Here is a 22,829-nt window from a genome sequence, read left to right on the forward strand (position 1 = left end):
GTTTATATGGTTCACCTACATGCCTAATCGCTAGATGGCGGTGTCCCCCTCCACAACCCGAAGTGTGTCCGTCCAGCCACAGGGGGGACAGGCACATGCTTCCCCGCCTCTCATGTTTCCTCTCACTCTGTTCAAACCTCCGAGAGGGAAAAGAGACAGTCTGCGCTCCTCTCTCTGCACGCAGGCTGATCGCTGTCTGCTGCTCTGAGTCCTGGAAAGTATCCTGCGGAGCCACGTAAACGCCGTTTCCTTACATAAGCAGCGAGAGACCAAACTGCAGCAGAGTTCCCGTGCTGCTCCGAGAGATGTCCTGCTTGCAGAACATGGTGAGCGGCGCCAACTTGTTTAAATCTGTCCCTGATCCGCTTGTTCCTGCACATGCAGCGCTGCAGCTAGTGTCAGTGCATGGTTTGTTGTGCATCTTGAAAATGGTTTGTTCAAAACTTTCTGCAGACTAAACCTGAGAAATAAACGTACTACTTTACTTTGTTCACCATGTAAAGTAAAACCCTCAACTGGATCATGACTTTAAATTGTAGGCTATACTTACAATTAGTTTGCACTGTTTTCACTGGCTACTGACTGAGTGTGTCTATGTATGTGTTTGTGAGTGAAGAAAAAGGAGACTGATGGATGAACTGTGATTTTTCTTTGCCATTTATTTCCTGTCACTTTGCAGCTCTGGTGGTCTCCACTGACTGCAGTGTGTTGAGTAGTGTTTGGCCTGCACTGCAGGCTGTAAATGTTTGGGTTGAAGCTCAAACTCTAGGGTCTCTTTTGATGCACCGGAGTTTGGGGACAAAAGCTGTTCTGTGTGTGAAAAAGCCTGTGTGTGTGTGTGGAGGGGGAGATACTGACCCAGTCTTTGGGCTGTTGTCGTGGAGACCAGAGGCCACAGGTGACCTCTGACCCGAGGACTCTTGGAGCGTTGCAGGAAGAGTCCTTTGAGTGTGGTGATGGTGGGTGCCTGCTGACGTAAGTGAAGGAGATAGTCTGACAATAGACAGACAATAGATGTATGAGCTGTTGGAGGCTGCGTGGTAACCATCCCTGTAATTTAGGAATCATAGGAGAATTCAAAGAGGTGATAGCGGGTGATATACTGCCAGTGCCGGTGTGACTGATCTCTGCATGGCAATCACGGAGACAGCTCAAGTATTGTTTAGGGTTCAAGTCACCGCACAAAAATGCATTTATCCTTCTCATCCAGCCCACTTCTCTATGACACAGAGGTGACTGAGAGATGACATTTTGCAATAAGGTCTCCTTCATCCCCAATGCAAAAACAAACAAAACAGATTAAATAGTGCAGTGTTAGCTGGAGGGGTGTAAGGTCAGGATTGACTGCAAGGTTTAAAGTGGCAGTTAACCCAAATCAATCACAAACAAAATAATATTTTCTTCTGTTTCCTTCAGTTTTGTGTGAAGAAGTTTTGAGTTCATTTTGAATGAGACTTCCAGCAACTAAGTAAAATGGGAATAAGAACCATTTATTTCTGCCTGTAAAGAAAGCACAACAAGTTGATTTTTGATTCAACAGCACAACTTGTGATGTTGTTTTGAACATTTTAGAGAATTTTGATGTCAAGAAATTTCAAACAATTTTTAAAGAATTGAAATTGATTATTGCATCATTATTCGCCTTGGGATATTCAACCAAAAGTACCCGTGATTTAATCAATAAATCCAATCTGTTAGCTAAAAGCTTATTGGATTTCTTTGACAACAACCTATTAGCGCAGTCTCTCTCTGCTGCTCTTCTCTCAACAGAATCAACAAGACAGCTGATGTGGTGTCTTCGTTCAGCTGTTTGAGCTCCCAGGAGGTGTGTGTGTGTTTGTGTGTGTGGATGTGGGTGAGACTCCTTAAAGGACTGACAGCTGATGAAACACTAATTCTGCTGATCGTTCAGATGTCTGCTGACCATTTGCTTCGTGTTGACTAACCCAAGTGGAGGAGGATTTGAACTCTTCTCCATTAAGCACCCATCAAGTTTGAACAAAGGTGCAGCAACTAAATACTTTATAATTCCACCATCACCAATGTGAACTACAGAACAAAACGTCTTTCTAGTTGTGTAGCGTGTAAGTGCATTGCAGGTCAGTCATGCATACGACAGTCTAGCAGATGGCGTAGCGAGGAGAGCGCAGTCATAATGGTTGGTAGAGATTTCCCCTCAGGCCAGCCAGCTAATCAAACACTAATCAGCCCTTTTGAGTTTGGTCTGTCTCCCCTCCTCAACACTATTTCCTCAGATTCTCCTCCCCTTTCACCCTATTTCCTCCTAATCTTGGGCTTATCCCTATTCTCACCCTCCTGTCTGCACTCATCTCATAGAGTCTTTATAGACAACGCCATGCCTGATCTCTCTGAGGAGAAAGTGTTGTAGTTTTACACTTAGAGCTTTCACTCCTCATTCATCCCTCTGCCAGTGGCTGGTCTGATCCGCTCTGTGGGCCGTCTGTCGCTGCGATTAGGAAAATCACCGTGGGGCTTGGCCGGGCCAGGCGTGTCAGGCCCACTGCCCGGACTCTGCCACTGTTTCACATAAGGCTGTTTAGCTCAAAGCAGGCACAGTAAATGATTAAAGTTTGCATGCAATAATGTAAGTAGAATCAACATGTTTGACCTTGTTTGGAAAATATTGAAGAAATAAAAGTTCCTTTGTATATCTGCAATAGATAAGTTGTGACTACACAAACATGTGGTCATCCTAAGTCTTGTGTGTTATATTATTTATTTTCACACATTTAGTTGCAGGGGCCTTGAATTTTCCAAATGCCAATGCAGAGAACACACCCGAGTTAATCATTATCCCCAAGTGACAGATGTTCTTCCTTAAAGCTGGAGATTGCACTTTGAATTATCTTGACATTCCTGACATTTCCTCAACACCCAGCTGATGTTTTGATTTTTCAGTCCGCAACTTCACAGCTTTATAAAGTCATATTATGTCAGCGTATGTGTTGTTGACCACAACTTGAAAATGCAGGATAAGGAGGAGATTCTCTAATGATCAACCAGAAGAAAAAAAAACCTATGAAAACATTTCACACCACTACACTCATGGAAAGTGAGGAACATCACAGATCGATGATATGTAAGTATATAAGTGTTAGTATGTATTGGTGGATCTGGCATAATGAGAAGCTCACTTGGTGGCCTACATGCTTATTTCTATAAATCAAAATGTCTTCTGTGTCCAGCTGAACCTGTTAAGCAATGCCTTCCATTTAAAGTCTACTGTGTCCAGTATTTCTTTTTATTACTGACTTACTGCGTGGTTGTTGGGCCTGCCCCCTGACTGCCGAACAATAGTTTTATCCTCATGGAACAAGCAGGACCCCCTGACCTTCAGAGGGGAGAGGTCTGAGAGTGTAGGAGGACGGACAGAGCCCATACTGTGACCTTTTGTCTATAAATGTCACCAACGCAGAGGGCACACGGAAATAGCCGCTAACTCTGGAAAAATCTCATTTTAGGACTATTGTCTTGTTAATGAATGTAGCCTCTTTGCCCCGTGAGTCAGCCCAGCCTTATCGTTTCCTCATGTTTTTATTGATCGGGCTTATCTCTTAGTGAGGAGAAGAGCCCACACCTGCCTTAGATATCAGTGTGTACCCTGTGTGTGTATGTGTGCATGCTGAGTACTTAGCCCCTGTCTCTTTTATTTAGTCTGAAGAGTTGTAGCTTTGAGAACAAAAGGCCATGAGTCTAAGCCCTCCTCTGCGAGTGGGCTTTGTTGTTTATTTTTATCTGCGTGTATAAGTAGCAGTGGTCGAGGCAGACGCAGCTCATCTTTTCCAACAGCTTTTCAGTTTGCTGTAACATCCTGTTCTTTTATAAGAAATCACACAGTGTATTTAAAGGTTACATTGTCTAGCATGTCTTGCTCAGGTCACACAGGTAGCAAAGTGGAAGTTAAGACTCACCCGCATTGTCATGTTTGGTTTTTAAAGAAACAGTTTGACATTTTGAACAATACACTCTTTTGTTTTCTTGTTAAGAGTTCGAATAGAAGATTGATATACCACTTGTATTTGTTTTTTTTTATATGGATGATCACCTAGCAGCCAGTTAGCTTATAGCTTAGCACAAGAAACCAGTAGCCTGGCTGTGCCCAAAGGGAACAAAATAACTGATTTGGTAAACAAACATTTTAATTAATGGGATTAAAAGGTGCTGGTAGGTGGATTGTTAGCTACAAACCAAAGCCAGGTTAGCTGTTTCAACTAATTTTCAGTCTTTAGCCTAAATTAAGCTAAGCTAAACATTTGCTGGTTCTATATTCATATTACCATACAGACATGAGAGTTGCATCAGGGGTAGTTTCCCAAAATGACAAACTTCCCCTTGAAGAAAAGTCTCTGTAAATATATTCAAAGAATCTGTCTCTGTAAATAAGGTACTCTATTTTAAATCCTATTTGACTGAATCTCCTGTCATGTTTTTCTAAAGTAGAACTCACAGACACACTAAGCTCAGGTGCGTGTCTGATGACCAAGGATAATGTAATTTCTCAAGAGCCAGACATCCAGTGTGCCTCCCATAGCTGCTTCCTGTAATGTTATTGTCCAGAAGAGCTTAGGCAGAGGAAATGAGTCTAGCTCGTGCTGTTGTCTCGTCTTGTTGACTGGTCAGACAGGTACAGTAACTGTCAGCAGGCCCCGACTCGTCCCTCTCTTCTTTCTGCCTCACATTCCCATCTACGAACCTCAACATTCCTATTCTCTCTTCGACCTACCCTCCCTCCTGCTGCTGCCTTTTTTTTTATATTCACACACACATACATGCACCACCTTCAACACTTCTCGAGGTTCCCAGAGCTTTCTTGTTGGTGCTGCTCTGTCTGCCAGCTGAGAGACTTACAACTGAGAATCTGTGGAATCTGAGACTGGATATGCCTGTGAGGCCCAGAAGTAATGACAGGGGTACAGCGTCACCTGCTCAAGTGTTAGACCGGGCTGCCTCGCTTTGATGGGGTTATCCCCTCCTTTCATTTTTCAGCTGATTTTTCTCCAAGTTGCTCTCAGCGGGCCAAAGGGCGGCAGAAGAAAAAAAAATCACATTATTTCTCTGGAATGCCTTTAATAGAGTGCCAATTGCTATATTGTGCATCTCTGGTTGTCAAGGTGCTATACAAGCATGGATTCCTGTGTGCCCACCTATTGGTGCCAGCTTTAGGAAGTCCAGATACCTCCTGCCCTCAGCTCTGTCGCCTGCATCACATGGCGAAGAAAGAAGAAAGGGGTCGCTTTCTCCTGGTTAAAAGAGAACAATGTCCTCTCTTTTCTCCCCTCACATGTGAGCGTCTCCAGTTTGAATTATGTAATTTGATACGACGTAGAACCCGTCCACTAACCATGCCTCAGGAAGGGCGACTTACACTCGGACTATTGTCCAGACGGTCCACGCTGAGACAACCCCCACATGCTCTCATTTTCCACTCATTCCTCATGTATGCTCTCCTATTTTATCTTACCCTCATCCCTCTTTCTCTGCGTTCCTGCTGTCTGTCTTTTAACCCAAGTCTGATCCCTCATATTGTCTTATTACCTGCGAGCAAACAAGATGCATTGTAATGTATTTGTCCAGTGACGCTGGCTCTCCAGTATGTCAATGCAGAGTCCGGATTGACCGCCTCAAGGCCGGTACACATATATGCGGAGCTTTTGTTGGTGAAACTGGGAGAACAAGTCCAACCACACCGGCCCCTGAGAGGCTGAGAGAGCACAAAGAGATAAGCAGGTGAGGAGGAAAAGGAGAGGGTGTAGAGTGAGTAGGAAAGTACCAGATTCTCTCAAGGGAGTCAAAACTGATTTATAGCTGCTACAAAGGTCAACTTTAATGATTTCAGTTTCTTATATGAAACACAGGTTAATCTCCAGAGATTGTGCTTTCTGTATTGAAACACAACATTTAGAATAATCCGACCCAAGTCATTTTGTCATGGCCCTTGGGTCAGCGGTTTGGAATGGGCAGCTCCCTCCCATCCACACCTCCCATCTGCCATCACAGACCGAGAAACAGGAAGTCATTTGCCATCATAATCAGTAGCGCAGGCATGAGGACTGAACTAGAGTGAGCATGGATTCAGGAGCTGCAAAGTGAAGTTTCAGGTGGACAAACAAACAGGTAAACAAGTGACTTTTTCCCATCTTTTTCTTTATCTATTTGTTTTTTTACACACTCCTGTGTCCTGCTGGTCTTCAGATCAAAGCAAGATCTCGGTTACCTGTGTGTTTATTGTATACATTCCTGATCTTGCTTCAGGGAAAGTTTGACCTATTAACATGACAGCAAACTCAACCTGCTCTGAACTCACTGTGATTTAAGGCTGGATTGTCTGAAGAACAGCTGGAGCTGCAGAGGGAGAGGAAAGCAGCCTAATTGTTAATTACTCACCCCAGGAGGCATGCTTGTTTGCAGTGGAGTTGACTTGGAATTAGCTAACTTTTTAACTAAATCTTCTCTCCAGGACGAATGACGTCACACTGAGCGGCAGCCTCAGCCTCCCCATTCACTTCCAGCACTGAACAAATATGCTAATTAACAGTTAATTATTGATTGTACTAAAACGGAGCCACATGGTGCTGAAAGAACCATATATAGGATTACCTGCTCCGCTGACCTGTGCGCCTTTCCATTTCGTTGTTTTTCTGTGTTTGTTTGGTAATCTGATGGTCTATTTGTGTTTCTGGGATTCCCCCTGAAGAGTATTCATGGCTCCATGTTGTACCGCTGGGTAACAAGATTTCATTAGACTGACTTTTATTGTTATTATTGAATTATATGGCTTAAGGCAAAATGTCCTTGCCACACAAGGTGAAATTCTCCTCATGTTGATGTCTTACTTGTTGTATCTTGTTGCTTTGCTGTCATTGTAAACAGTGTGACAATGACAGCATTGTCACACGGCTTGTGACCCGTGTTGGCTGAACAAGCTGATTTTCACAAGTTCCCACCGTGCTGCTGCTCGGCACCAACAAACAACAAACACAGATTATTATTTACAGAGAAACTCCACAGGAGAAAAAAGTGCTGATGGTCTGACTCGGCATCAGCGTGCGTCAGCACCAGTGTTTACTACCTGACACGCAGCCTGCTCAGCTCTTCCTCTGGTGTTACACTGCAGAAGAGTTTCATCTTTGCGGTGTATCTCGGACTACATTTTAAAGCCCTAACACTTAAAGCAGTTGTTCCCTGGGTAAATCCATATATGTGTATTCCTCTCAATCTCAATCAACATTCAGCTGCAGCCCACACCTTTCCCTGTTTGTGTTCCTGTGTGGTCCATCATTGAGGGTGTGTGGATGGATGCATGCATGCACATTCACTGCAGCTGTTAAGTAGAATTGGTTCAGGTGTGGGTCGATGTGGGAACCACTCGATTTCTATCTGTGTAATCACAGAACGGTGACTCTTACATGAACCGCTCCAGGAAACAATGGAGCCACAGAGAGAAAAGAGAAAGAGAACCCTCCTATCCTCCTCGCTCTAATTAATTTAATAAGTAGCTAGCTCTTAGGCTTTTGTCTTTATAAGCTCAATTTAACTCTGTATGGCTCCCCCGCTCTGATTATGTGGAAGAATTATCAGTCATTAAATGTCTGATATTACCAATTTAGCTCTCATGGGAACTTAAGTGATTTGGATAAAAGCCATTTTATTTTAGTATCCCACAACACTTCAGGGCCTAAAGCAGAGAAGCAGACCCCTGTCTACAGTTATAGTCATATCAGTGCTGTTCGGCCGATGTGAGTGCACATTAATAATTACCTAGAGAGAAATGTAAGGAATGTGATTTTGTTTCCACACATCGCCCTCTCCCTTTACATTCTTCAATCTGAACTTGTGCACTGTGTTGAGCTCACGGTGCTGATAGCAGGAGTTGGCAAACACTGTACAGACTTTGCTTGTTAACAAGGTGAACAGAAACCAAACACAGAATTTGAACTGTATTCAGGATAAGGTGAAATAAATTGCATGCCACTCTGCTGTTTGCTCTCTCACAAATTCCAATGAACTAAGCAAGAAAATATTCCTGTATGCTGCTGTTTTTGCGGTTGTTGACCTTTCCTGATGACATCAGGGGAAAACTAGAATTTCAAATGTGTTAATCCAATGTGGTATTGCTGTGGAAAAGGGTAAATAGAGGCTATGGAAAGAACCTGGAGGGAAATTCATCATCACTGTTATATTCTCAATTCAAGTGTTTGTTTTCAATTATATCACTTTTATTTAGCCAAACACTTTATTTCAAATATTAACACCTGAAATAGTGCCATAATCTTAAGAAAAATATACCATCGTGCCAAAGTGTCTCATGTTTCCAAGATTGGTGAAAATTGTACTTGCAGTGTGAAGATTAATGTGTCATTTGTCTAGGGTCCAAGGACACACAGTCATTCTCTTTTTCTAAAGGACCTCAGAAAACTCCCTAAAAGTAACATTAGTAATCTGTCAGCAACCCAAGCCAATGTTTCCTGGTACTGCTAGCCTTTCCTTGTGTTACATTAATAGTAAAACACAGGTGTTCTAAAATATGGCCAAGTAGGCGGCAACCAATCAGGGTTAGTGTTAGTAGTTAATGTTAATCATCAACATAAATCTCTCCTTTATCATTAACTGGTTAGGCTGAACATGTGTTGCCTTAGTCTGCACGATAGCATGTTTTTCATGACATCTTTTACAGCATTAGTTAAGAAGTCCGCAAGAATCGTTGTTTTAAATCAAGTTTTGGCAGTAGCATTTGGGTCAATTAACAGGCTAGGTAAAGCTGATCAAATCTGTTAGCAACAGCTTTCGGAAATTGAGGTGCTGCTTTTGTCTGTCATCACTTACCTTTTTGTTTATTCAATAATTCTTTGTAGAAAAACTTGCCACCACTATAACTGTAAACTACATAACATCCTGTAGAACAACAGAATGATGGCAGGTGTAACAACAACAACAACAGCTAAGGGGGGGGTGGCACATTGTTAGTTCGCAGGCAGTTTGATTTGATCTGAGATTATTTCCAGTTCAACCACCATGCAGCACTCACAATTATTTGGATGGATAGTGATACATGCAGTTGCTACTAGATACTGTACATACACAATTAGAAAGTGTGTTTTAGTAAAGGAACCCAATGTGTTCTTAAACATTTACCTTGATCAGATTTACCTCTAGTATCGGATGCATGTTGCTTTTACCACTCTGGGTGATTAGATTAACAATGTGTGCGTTCATGTGTTTATTCGTGGGTGTGTGTGAGTGTTTGTGTTTACATGCATGTGTGTGTTGGATGAGTGACGGGGCAAATGTATCTCAATCAAAACATCTCTACGGTACTTATGCTGATAAAACACACACAGACGTACACACATTTTCACACAGCATCAACACCCATCCATCCAAACAAAGTTAGAGATGATGCAATCAATCTTTTTTCACATCACAGATTGAAGACTCTGATATTCCAACAAAACAGACTGTTCTGTTGGAAAATAACCAGAACAGGGTTGTTGTTGAATACATTTCCAATGGCTACAATAATACATTTGCCCCTCCCTCGGTGGCATCTTCTCACTCTGAAGCAGCCTTATGTAACATCAGTTATATTCAGATCAAGGTTCCATGAAACACCAGTACAACCAGTCACCTCAGATAACCCCAACATTACTACTGTAGCAGAGCCAGTAATTGAATTCTGTGCAGAAATACAATAATGTAAAGTCAGCACAGGCAATAAAGGCTAAGGCGCACTGTGCAGACCATCATCAATAGGCTAACTGATGCAGAGTGAGGAAACACAGCTCAGCTGGTTCCGCTTCAAGTATCGACAGCTGGTTGCGTGAAGTCAGTTCAGGTCAGGATCAGGACTGTAATACAAATTGTGAATCTGCAAACCCTCTAAGGCAGACATAGTTTTAAGGATTTCTCTTCTGTGTCTGTAAAAACGGAGGCTGCTGTGGAAATTATTACTGAGAGTTAGACAGCATTTAGTTCTATCTACCTACTTAACACCGAGAGCATTTGGAGAAGGACGCTGTCATTATAGATATTGAGAAAAAGATAATTAGATGGATGAGAGGCTCCTCTATGGCAATATGCCTTTCTCACAGCATACATGAAAAGCACAGTTGTTACTTACAACACTAATGATGGCTCTGTTCTAATCACAGTATAGATGGACAATGAGCCATCATGCATGACATTGGAAACCTACAATCAAATCAGCTACTGGAATACAACCATTGTTCATTTTATTATTTACACCTGTGCTTTTCCTACTGGCAACATGTATTGCATTAATAAGAACTATTAGTCTGCTAGGGGGTATTTTTGGGATAAGTTGACTAAGATTTCTTAAAATGATTAGTCATTTTTTCTAAGTCTCATGCTAAATAAATTATTTCCAGGAAATATATCACGCATCAGCTTATATTTTTGTCAAGAAATTTGTATTGGTGTTAGATTAATTTCTTCAGTCATGGTCTGTCTTACATGTTACTTGTGCGCCAACTTATATTAAGTTTTATACATTTGATTTCATAATCGTATTTAGAGATAAACATTGAGGTTATCCAAAATCAAGTCAAATCAAGGGGGCGTTAATCCAATGAAAATGTAACAGATGGAACATGCGTTTGGGAATTGTGTCCTAAAACTCATGAGACTGTTTACGAATAGCATTAATATAGGTTTTTCTCAAATATATTACTATAACTGATCATATAGCTAATAGAAAAGTGGCAAATGTCATCAACTGTCAGTATTGGCAAGGACAGTATTTTAAATGAATCCAATTGTCTTTTCGTCCTATATTACTAAATGTATTGTTTGGCAGAAACTATTGAAATATAAGATTATGTGTATGGACAGTTATTTAGCACCTGCATTTGCAAAGATTCTTGTCAAATTAATATAAGTAAAATATTGTTTCAACAACTCACAGTGAGCAAAATAGCTGGGCTTATATCTTATTCATGCTGATGAGTTCAGAGTGAATACAATGGTATAGTATAGTGTAAAGGCTGGTCCAGTGTTCCCTAAACGTGTCTGCTTTTTTCTGTCAGAAATAAAACGTCTGTGTTGCCTCTTAAACGTCTGAGGGCTCAATAGTGCCCTGTATGTTAGGCAATGACCAAATATGACCCGTTGACCTCTGTAAAGACTCAAGTGTTGCTCATCAATGGAGGCCGTGTGAGGCTGAACACTGGGCCTTTAGCACCAGCACGTCTGACCGCTGCTGAGTTATGTCCCATGTTCCACACAGAGCTGCTCATCATCCTGAGTGTGAGGAATTGAAAGTTGACCTTTTACGCAAAATTCTCTGTGCTCTCTCATTCACAAAACAGAAGACAACAATCACCTCAAGGGAGTTAAGCTTGAGGCATTTGACCAAATGTCCTTGTCTGTGTGTCTTGTTAGATTTGACAGATACATGAGACTGCTTTAGACGCACAGAGAAAAGGAACACTTCACGACTCGCTTTCAAACTTCTTGGCTCCCCTGAAAGGCCTCAGGGTCTGTAGAGAGGATCTCTGTCTGACTGATCGTCTACCATCCATAATGAATAACCTGCTAACAATTAGAGGCTGCTGCCAAACACTGCTCTGCTGTCATGCCCCACAGCCAGAGAAACTCTCATTTCACCCAACACGTAATAGTCAATCAGAGAGAGGAGTGCTCCTTTGCTTCACATCCAGGATGGTTCCTTCCTAGTCGGCCTCGGGCACAGCTCATCCTGCTGCTGCTGACAGATTTATAAAGTTGAAACTACTGTGTCAGTTACAAGTCACACTAGAATGTTCCTTTTTACATTAAATAAATGTTGTGATCTCTGAGGTATAAACAAGTCCTTCAGTATGTCCATTTCTATTTGGGGTAATTTATCCCTGTTTTCTGAACAGTTGCACTGATTTAACATCTTACTGGTTTTGTGGCTGAAGATGATTATTTGTTTTTATTTTCTTGTCATAGACACAAATTACGCAAACTTTGTGGGTTTGCAATCAAAAATAGTTGCAGTGGTCAAACATTTCATAAAAGAATGATCCCAATCAACCACTGGTATCGGATTGTTACTTGGAATCCAGACTGAAAGAAAAACTGAAAAAATGCTGATACATTCCCACATAAAGGTTTCTTACTGAGGTTTTTTATAGTCAACAAGCCAAGAAAATCTAAAATAATCAACATGAATGTAGGTCCTTATAAGAATACATATTATGTTGACGTAGAAAGACCAGTATAACAAAAAGTAAGCCTCTTTCTAAATCTAACCGTCCTTGCATAACAAAGTCTGTCCTCTGGAGAGGCATTAAACCTGTCAGTCTGTGGGGGCAGTTGTGTTTACTTGTTTTATTTTGGCAACATGTTTGGTAAGAAGAAGACACTCCTCTGGTTTCTTTGCGTCACAATTCTCAGAAATAATTGGGTATGTAATGTGCATAAATTGCCAGGTCTGGCTTTTAAATATGGCAGAAGAGTCTACCTTATCATGATACATCTCTGACACTACAACAAACCAAACTTCATATCCTTGCATGGCAGTGCAGGAGTTAAATAAAATACTGCAGCTCTCTGTGGAATAGATTAAATAAGGCCAGTGGCTGATTTGGTAATCGTAGTATGATGTTTTACACAACTAACAGCTGTGAAAACTTGTGCACAGCTTTGGAAAGGCTTATATAATGTAACAGTGTGCGCTGTGTGGGTGTTTTAGATGTAACCTGCAAAGTTACCCCACAAATGTAAACAAACTTTGATGGTGGATGCTGCGCTGAGCGAAGAGGGCAGAGAGGATCTGGAGCTGCGAGCCGTGCATTTGTTTTTTTCGGGGCTGTGTTGAGTGACCTGCACACACACAAGTGTGAGTGAGCACCCGTGGGAGTGAGCGCCTGGTGCATCAAACTGACGAGCCTGAGCTTGTGTTGTGTAAAGCATCTTTGGAATTTGGCTTCGCCGTCCTTCTCTTCTCTGTCTCCGTCCCAGTGCTGACCTTTGTCTCTCTGAGGGTTTGAAAATGTCCCCTCTTCACGCTCAAGCATTTCATTGAAAGCTTTGTCTTCCCTGTAGGACACCTGATTACAATATTTTAGGAGAGCGTCCTTGAAACCCTGCATGTTTTGTTTTCTTTGTGGTTATAGTAAAGTGGCAGTTGTATGGTTTTCTAGATGAGTTTGGGTATCGCCTCACTGAAAGCTTTTAGACCAGAGACAGGATCTTCTCATCTTTCCTCTTCAGTATGAGCTGCGCTATATCCCAAGGAATGTACAGCATTGACTTAAATATGAAGAATGTATACCTCTTTTTGTTTGGGAATCGCAGTATTCAGTATCAGCCTTCTCCTGTTTTTAGACAAGCTGTGTAGTCCCATAGGGTATGATTATATTGATGCTCAGCTACATTCCCGCTGTAAAGGTGTGCTTACCAGATATAGTCAATAAATGTGCTCCATTCCTGGACTAATTTCCCTTTAGAGCTCCAGTTCACAGCATTCACTTTTCAAAGAGGCCACCATTAACATATGCCAGCAGTAAATGCAGGTAAACGTGAACGGCACTGTTTCCTACGCAGCGTTGTGATACACTGATGTTAAACATTTTTTACACTTGATCAAAGTTAGCAGCTTTTAAAAAGGCTTGTCACAGCTTTGAAGGAAACATTAATCAAGAACAGAGCACTTTTCAATTAGACCATAGCTGTTCAAGGGTGGTAGAGATCACAGCTTTGATGTGTTTATGTGTATGTGTGTGTGATTTAAAGATGTGTGTTGCATTTCTGGGCCCCATGGTTACTCGTGGCTGGGCTGTAAATCTTGCTGTGTCTCCTGGTTTACTCGGGGCCCATAAACTAGAAGGCAATTATGGAAAACAACTGGATGCAAGATTTCTTCAGTCCTGCAAGATTTGTGGTTGCAGCCTAAAAGGATTTTTACCCTCCTATCTACCCAAAAGGAATTGCTTGGCCTCAGCCCCCCCCCCACCTCAGCCCCAGTTTCCCGTCAAACATCGATTGGCCTCTCATGTCTTTGGCAGATACGAGGCACAACGGAGGAAAATACTGTACCTAAAAATACTGTGTCAGACCTTGGCCAGTGGCCATTAGGTTGGCATACTCATGATTTATTCATGTGGTGTCAAACACACACACAGTCAGCGTGACCTGCACTGACTCATATCCATCATGTTTTACTCTGACTTGAAACAAGCAAAGACTTCCTGTAGAACAGCACTAGATAGGTTGTCACATTATATTTGATTATATTCATCGTCATTGATATCAGGTTTCTTTCCTCAGCCTGCATTATATAGGCTTATTAGGAGCCGGATGCTTTAGTGGAAAGTTTTACATTGGGAGAGATAGTACCTCATGAATAAAAACATGAGCAGCTTGTGCTGCTTTGATGTGGGCCTGGCTGAGAGCCTGAGAGGAGTGGGCTGGAGCTCAGCTCTCTCTGCCTATTTAACCATTTACATAATTGTTATAACTGTCGAGGCCAGCAGTGCAATGCCCTTAATAAATGTTAATTGTATAAGAAGCCAGAGGAGATCCCAGAGTGCCACTGCATGCGTCTCTGCTCATCCATAGTATATTACTGTGTGACAGCAAGATAAACTTGTGTGAAATGTGTGTACTGAGAGTCAGGGAGGTTGCATGTTTCATTCAAAATCATGAATTTTACTGAAAAAAGTTCCCAAGTAAATGTAATGGTTCTTCATAAAATAACTTGCAGTGACCAACCTGAAACTGGTTTATTGGCCGTCCTCCAGGTTGCATCTTGCGACAACAACATACTTTTACTTGAAGAGTCATACTTGGCAGCAATTTCTCAAATATCAGATGTCTTTGAATGCACACAGTTGGCAAATGCATTACCTAAATAAGGTGTTCTCGTGATCACTAAACTGAAGCAATTTTAAGCCTCTCTGTTTATCTTCAAAATATAATACATGTATACAAAGCAACAGTTCTAAGTTAGGAAATTCATTTTAAAGTTGTTTAGTATTGCATATAATGGACTGAAAGAAGCAAAACGTGTGGTATGGCCCTTTAAACACTACCTGTTCTACCAATGTCACACCAGCCGGCCCTCGGGCCCTGTTTATAGTTGGAGAGACTGCGGCGTGTTTGTGTGTTTTATGGTTTCTGGAATGTTTTACGGCTGCTGGGGGTGTTTGTTTATGCATGGGAAGAGAGAGGGTCAACAGGGTGAAATCAATAGAGAGCCTTAATGAGGTTGTATGAAAGAAGGAAGGGCGGGAATATGTGAGTGATTTGACGGAAGATTTACTGCAGCTCAAACTTAAATTGATAAAACAATAGTGCCTCTTATGTAGGTGTTTGAGGTAACTTGGCAACAGGTTTTGAAAAAAGTCAAGAGAACATATGAGTCATTCTATTGTTTTGGGGGTTTTGTTCAACAAAATGTTGCATTACAGACAGAAAACTCCAGCTCTGTATGTTATGTATTGAGGCTGTGCTAGTTTTGTGATGCAAAACTGAAAGAATGGTACACTACCAAATGATTTTCATGAAAGACAGGACATTTGCAAACAAAATAAGGTGCAGCCACACCTGATACACTATCTCTAATGTGAATTGTAACCTTTGTAGGATTGTGAAGTGACATATGCTGCCCTGCCTTAGAATGAAACATGACCCCACCAGATGAACATGATCCTGTTGTCTTTTGATTTGCCTGTTTGGAAAGAATAACAAGAGCTCCTGAGAGGCAAGAGGGATGTTACAACTACATTATGAAATACATATTTTCAAATTAGTTTGGGATTGGTCTTCTTTGTAAAGACATCAATTTACATCCATTGTTTTCCTTGAAAATGGTTTTCATAAAGGTCAATTTGAGTGTGTGTGTTTTTAGTGCTTTTCTTTGCTGTGATGTTGTGGGAAGCTCAGTTGTTCTAGCTGTGCTCTGAAGCAGCTGTCGTTACAGAGAAACACAGCTGATGTAACGTCCGTCAGCCCATGCTATTCTTTCAAAGATCAACATCCAGTAGAGATGAAAGAGGTGGAGTCCATTTTAGCAAAGGAGGATAGACTAAGAGCTTAATCTTTTAGCCACGCTGGCGACTTGATGGCATTGCCGGTCAGTTCTCTACTTTAGTCTAGACTTAAATAGCTCAAGTAATGGATGAATATTTATGAAATTCTGTACAAAGATGTATGGTCCCCGGAGGATGAGGCATACTGAATTTGGTGATTCCCTGACCTTTCATCTATCACAAGTTAGTTATATGTGTTTTTAGTGAAATACCCTGAAATATCCTAGACTCTCAAATGTGTATATTTGCAGGTCCCTGTAGTCCAATGACAGTACAATAAAGGTCTTTGGATTATGGACAAAACAAGACATTTGAAGATGTCATCCTTGGTCATTTACAGTATCATTTAATTTGACTTTTTTTTAACTTAACTGAACAGATCTATAATGCCTAAAAAGCCAAGAATAAACATGTTATTTAAAACACAATTTACCAACAAGTAGGGAACATCTCAACAGAGAACCCATCAGAATGTTGCCATCATCAGCATGGTCATCATCAGCTCATGATTAACAATGAACAGATCTTCTGACTTAATTTTCCTCTTTCTTTTTCACAGAGCACCTTTCCCCCCCACCGAGCCCTGTAACCAATGGCAACCTCAGTCCAAACACTTCCTCTGACCCGTGGCCCCAAAAAAACCTTCCGTAACCCGCTGCCCCTCTCGTCCCGTTGCGGCATGGGAAGTGTAGGCAGTCTGGTGGAGAGGCCGGACCTGTCTCCGACTAAAAGCAGCCGTGCCGTTCCACAGGTGAGACCCAAACAGACCAACGGCCTCCTGAAGAAAGGCTTCACCCAGAGAGAGCTGCTCAACTACCTCAACATCACCAGGTGAGTGTTGCTGTTTCACATGAAGGCGAAGTAGTCTGGAATGTAATGTAAAACGTGCCAGGACTTGACCTAGTGTGTTTCTAAACAGGAGAGAGCCTAAAGCAGGCGCTGACGGGAAGAAGGACGTTATCCCTGGCCTCAGCTCTGCCACCGGCCGTGAGGAGGACAACTTATACGCCAAGGTGTACCATAAAGATGGCACAGAAATAGATTTGACTAAGAACTCCCTGCCAAGTGCGGGCAAGTATGAAAAGGTAAATATTGTTGTTCAAAAAAGTATCCTCTAACCTTTAGAGGATACTTTTTTCCAAGGTAGCTTGTGAATTTACTCCAGGTGTAAAGAAAGTATTATTTAAGTGTTGATTATATTTCACATCATTAATCCAAATCTGTAACTAAAGGTACAAAACAAATGTAGTGGAGTAGTAGTACAAAGTAGCAAAACATATTGATATTCAGGTAAAGTACAAGTCCCTCAAAATCTTACTTAAGTACAGTATTTGATTAAATGTACTTACGGTAGTTACTTTGAACCGTTGCTAAAAAGTACTATATTTTCCTGAAATGTTGGGGAAGCATAAGTACCATAGCAAACAAAAAAACAACTCAAGTGAAGTAGTCCTATTTTCAATTCAAAATGTACTTCAATACATGTGTGCGATGAATGTATGAAGACATGCATACTACTCTCACAGTGTTTCCCACAGATCTGAAATATACTTGTGGCGGTAGCCGAGAACGGGGGCGGGGGGGGGCGTTGCTAGTGGAGTACGCACATCAACGGGGTGGGGGGGGGGGTAGGTGCTAGTGGAGCACGCTCATTAACTGTTCGCCGGTGCCTCGCAGCGGAGTTATTGCGGAGCGCATAAAGCAGATCCTTCACGCGATAGCAGAGCGAACAGGTACAGGAGCGGTAGTTAATCGATCGCAGATGGCGTCGTGCTCGCGGACGTATAAAAAAAGGTTAAACCTAAATGGGTCGCGAAATATACTTTGGCGGACGTTAATATACCTGGGCGGCCCGCCCAAGTAAGATCTATGTGTGGGAAACCCTGTTACATATAGGCTACTAAAGCAAAGGGACCAAGTCTCATTCACAGATTCAGGCACAGCTTCCCTCTGTGTTTCTTTTTATGAATGATATACAGCCTGCTGAGGCTGTGTTAAATTGATCAGTATCACATTTATACATCTCTGCCAGCATGCTGCAACACCCCCATAGCCTGCTAGCAGCATATATCAACCTCAAACCTCCTCCAGCTCTCCAGCATAGATTCAGAGTCTGCCCCTTACTGTGTTACTGGATTTATTGCGGCAATCAAATCTCACCTTTTTTGCTTGAATTGATCCACTCTATGAACACAGAGGGTGGGACAGCTTTGCTTTAATAGATCACCTGTGATTTATCGCAGCCCAGCCCCATTTGCTCCGAGAATGTTTTTCTTCTTATCTTCTGATCCTTTTGAACTGCCCTGAACTTTTCCACCCCTTGGTTCTTTTCCTCCAGGCTCGATTAAGGTCTGCCTTCAAGCCTGTCACACCGAAAAACTTCAGCTCGATGCAAAACCTCTATCCCTCTTCCAAGTCTGAGGATGTGGACCATGGCCTTTCCAATGGGCTGCATAGGTCTTACGCCCATGTCCCCAAAGCTGTCTCCACCTCCTCCTCCTCTTCCTCACCCTCCCGTCATGGAGCACCAACATCCAGTGGTAACAAGGTATTTCGTTTTTTGATCTTTGTGCATTGATTACAGAAGCAAAACAATAAACTTTTTGTGGACTGAACTGTTATTTGCTCCCTAAATGAATATCTTCTAAACCTATTAATATAACAATGATTAATAACTGTATAATTATGTGTAGGCCATCTCCTCGGTGCGTGGGATTAGCCAGGAGGATGATAATCTGTCAGACTCGGGCCATAACTCCATGAACAGCCTGCCGCCATACCGGCCTCCTTTCCGCCCACACCTGTCTCACATCAGGTTTGCCACTGCTGCATTTCCTTAGCTCTATTTTGTATTCAAAGGAAGTGTTGCTTTGATTTATTTTTGTATTCTTAATGACTGTGTGGGAGGTGATAATGTAAGAGATATTAATGGCCTTTGTGGGTTTCTTCTCCAGCGCATCTATGGGACACATCAACACCATCAGCTCCCTGGACCGCACCTCTCTGGGCCAGAAGGGTGTCGGGCCAGGGGGCGTGGCCATAGGAGAGATGGCCTGTCGGAGCATGGCCACCCTGAGCCGTCTGGCTCCATATGGAGGAGAGGCTCCTCCTCCTTATGAATGGACTCTCTCCCTGTCCGTGGAGGAAGTGGTGAGTACTGCAGAGAAGGGAGAATGGAGGAGCAGGTCGGAATGATTTACAGATGGCTGATTCCTTAATGTTGCCTTTCCAGGTCCGTGATCTGGAGGAGCGGCTGGTGGAGAAAGAGCACGAGCTGAAACAGATGAAGAGAAACCTAGATGAGAGTGAGGGCGCCATCGCCCAGGTGAGTCTGATTGTGTATTGTTCTTTATCATCAATCTATACATCAACCTGCCTGTCTTTTGAAGTCCGACCCCTATCTGGTGTCTACATGCAGGTTTTCGAAGGGAAACAGCGCCTGTGGGAGAAGGAGGTGGACGAGCTGAAACACCTGTATGCTGCCAAGCTGCGCCAGGTTTCCCAGCATGCCCAGCGCTCTCAGCGCACCTTGCAGTTGCAACTGTTTAAGGCCCAGCAGGAGAAGAACCGACTGCAAGAGGAGCTCGACAGCCGGAACAGAGAAAGGAGCCAGGAGGCTGGAGCCATGGTGAAGAGAACCAGTCCCACTCTGGAGGAGACGCAGTGGGAGGTACGGCCTTGGGAGGACAGGGAAGGGGGGGACACTTTATGGCAGAGAGAAGCACTTAGAAAGTAGTGATTACAGGGGACAGTGGATGTTAAAATGAGTACAAACAGGTTTGAAGAGTCAGTAAAATGTGTATTTCTCACTTATTTTCTCTCAGGTTTGCCAGAAGTCAGGGGAGATCTCCCTGCTGAAGCAGCAGCTGAGGGACTCCCAGGCGGAGGTGACCCAGAAGCTGAGTGAGATCTTCCAGCTGAAGACGCAGCTCAGGGAGACGCGCACAGATCTGCGCAACAAAGAGGGCCAGATGGATGCACTGAAGCTGGTCCTGCAGGGGACGCAGCGTCGCAGGTGCTCCTCTCAGCCTGCACATGAGGACGGAAAAGGAGCGGAGGAGAATCCTTCAGCTGGGGCAACAGGTAGATTTATGATTCTGTCTCTTAGTTGTGTGTCGTATGGCAATGTTTGAACTCTCTTTGATGGTTCGTAGGAATACAACTCACTTGAGTCATAGCACAAGCACAGATAAGAGTTAAGTTAATTTGTTGACAAAGCAAGTCCTCCCAAAAGACTTTACAAAAACATAATTGTATTTTCACAACCTGTCAACCTCAGAACAAAACCAAAATAATAAGTATTTCAAACCTGCTAAAGCCTGCAGATGCCAAGTTGAAGCAAGATAATTATATGTCACGGATGCCTGTTTTATATCAGCGATTAAGGCATTAAAGCTGTGTTTCTTATCAACACAGCTTTAAGTTGTCTGAGTTATTTTAGATTCATGAAGTCTACATACTTGGAGCCAAAATCTGGTTATTTGACTAACCAGGTCAGGAGCAGCCCATTTAAAAGCAGCCCGTGTATTTTTATTATATTCCCCCTACGGCTCTGTTGGCCTGTAGTTGAAGCCATGTGAACCTCTTGCTTGCAGGAGTCTGCGGGGGCCCCACGGAGGAGCGTCTGCGCGCAGAGCTCCTGCTGGAGAGACGCCAGAGCGAGGGCCAGGCCATGGCTTTCGAAGAAGAGAGGCAGACATGGCAGACAGAAAAGGACAAGGTCATCCGCTACCAGAAGGAGCTGCAGGCCAGCTACTTGGAGATGTACTACCGCAACGAAGCGCTGGAGAAGGAGCTGCACCAGCTGAGGGCAGGCAGAGAGCAAGAGGGAGCAGAGGGAGCAGGAGGAGCAGGAGGAGGGAGCAGAAATGGGACACTGGAAAGAGAAGTGCCAGAGCTGAGGAGTGAGAGAGAGGCTGAAAAACAAGACGACAGACCTTCCTCTGGTTTGCCGTGGATAGACAGAATTGAATCATCTGAAATTTGAATGTGCCAGACTAACCGGTATTTGCAATGCAAACTGTTTTCTCCCTGAAGTGTGGTTTCTACAGGAGTCCATGTGCCAGCCAGGAAAAGGGAAAATAAATGGAGTTAACCAAATTGTGAGGAAAGTAAACCTTTTTTACTCACTAAGCAAACATTTGATGGAATTCATTTTGACAGGCATCTATATGTTTAAAGATTCCTAGTTAGTAAATGGCTAGATTTAATAACTAGTTTAAATGCTTTATTCAAATCATTTTTTCAACTAAATGATGCGGTCCAAGCTCAAATTCTTGATTTACTATTTAAAGTATTTCAAAATGTCAATTTGTTGATACATTAACTCAGGTCTAAGATAATAATATATCAAAGGTCTGACTTAATATCTCATCAATCTGACTTTGTTGATGATTTTAAATGTAATCATACATTTCTTTTTATATTCTCTTCTTCTTTTCCTGGCAAAAATGGGCTTCCATAGTTTCCGGTCTGTTGGCCATTCTATGCTTATTAATCCTTGTTGGTTTTAATAAAGCCCTAATCCTGTAAAGACTGAACCAAAAATCTCCAACAGAGCGCACTAAAGCCGGGGGTCGCTGCACAGACATATTGTAATCTGTCCTAGCAGAGGATTGGTGTCAATTTTGTAAAAAGAACACAGCCTGCTATCCAACAACAAACCTGTAAATGAGCAAATTGATATCCTGTTTGTTATGTTCATTTGGAAATTACATTTTGGTTTGGACTGCTGTATAGTCTAGTCAGTAACAAAAGGATTCAAAGGGATTTAGTTTGGCCCGGTAACATTTCAGCAGCACATGTTAAGTATCAAGGATTAAAGTGATCTAGTGGAACGTTGAACTTTTTCTCATTCACCTTCCAGCTCCTGTCAGGTGAGTTCTATATATTTTGTACATAATGCAATTTGTTTTGGCCTTTTTTCATTGTATTTCCAGCACACTGCTGTCTTAAATGGGCACATTTTCACATCTTCTTTTGATTGCAATGAAAGCGATCAACAGATAAGGAAGCTGAACACGACTGCCCTGCTTGGTGCCATTTGTTGCACATCCCCAGCCAATAACAATTAAAATGCATGACACAGGTGACGTTGTTCTCTTGTATTGTTTATTATTCATTTATGAACATTCAAAAGCCAGCTGTCAACCGACCTTTCAACATACTGTGACTCTTGTCTATTTACTGGAATTAAAACTGTACAGTATAAATGTATATGTTTGTTTTTGGATTCATAATAAACATGTATGAAGTGTTAAATGTGGCATTTGTGTAAATTATGGCTGCAAAGTGGTTTTCTGTCTACCGTTGTCTAAATGAAACTCACCAGAAATCGCTTGTCAAAATGTTAGTGGTGTAAGTGATGGTATTCTCCCGAGGGCTCAGACGCCTGCCTGCTCCGAGGGGCTTAACATCTCCAGAGAGCGTGCCAATAAAACCCAAGGACAGGAGCTTTATGACAGAATGAACAACAAAGCGGCGGAGGCTTTTGGGACTAATGTGGCTTTTAGAGGTTGAGCCTTGAATCCTTATCTCAGGCCTCTCCCCTAGGTCCTCCCTGTTCTCCCCCAGCCAGCCCTCACATACCATCTCCTGCAGGACAGAGAGAGAGAGTTAGCAGAGATGGAAATATAGGAGGATCTGTTTGCTTAAGAAAATAAGCACTACTATGGAAACTATCAAATGTGCAAACTAGAACAGGGGCCTAAGGATATCTTGGCAGAGATGAAAGCTTAACACTTAAATCCATGTTTATGGCTTTACATAAGTGAG

The 22,829-nt window shown here is 42.5% G+C and overlaps 1 protein-coding gene across 2 annotated transcripts; it reads left to right on the forward strand.

The window, feature by feature from the left end:
- Nucleotides 1–98: 98 nt before the first annotated feature.
- Nucleotides 99–22,316, forward strand: n4bp3 (NEDD4 binding protein 3). 2 transcript variants are annotated; one of them, XM_034121403.1, is made up of 10 exons: nt 99–326; nt 16,615–16,886; nt 16,975–17,140; nt 18,394–18,603; nt 18,749–18,870; nt 19,010–19,205; nt 19,288–19,380; nt 19,474–19,725; nt 19,880–20,138; nt 20,651–22,316. In XM_034121403.1, the coding sequence occupies exons 2-10, from the start codon at nt 16,648–16,650 to the stop codon at nt 21,040–21,042; spliced, it is 1,929 nt and encodes a 642-aa protein (XP_033977294.1). In that variant the 5' UTR covers nt 99–326; nt 16,615–16,647; the 3' UTR covers nt 21,043–22,316. The 2 variants fall into 2 exon arrangements, with proteins under 2 accessions (XP_033977294.1, XP_033977295.1); XM_034121404.1 differs by lacking the exon at nt 99–326 and adding an exon at nt 6,034–6,135.
- Nucleotides 22,317–22,829: the final 513 nt, after the last annotated feature.

This window comes from Trematomus bernacchii, unplaced genomic scaffold (genome assembly GCF_902827165.1).
Source record: "Trematomus bernacchii unplaced genomic scaffold, fTreBer1.1, whole genome shotgun sequence".
In the NCBI taxonomy this organism is placed as follows: domain Eukaryota; kingdom Metazoa; phylum Chordata; class Actinopteri; order Perciformes; family Nototheniidae; genus Trematomus; species Trematomus bernacchii.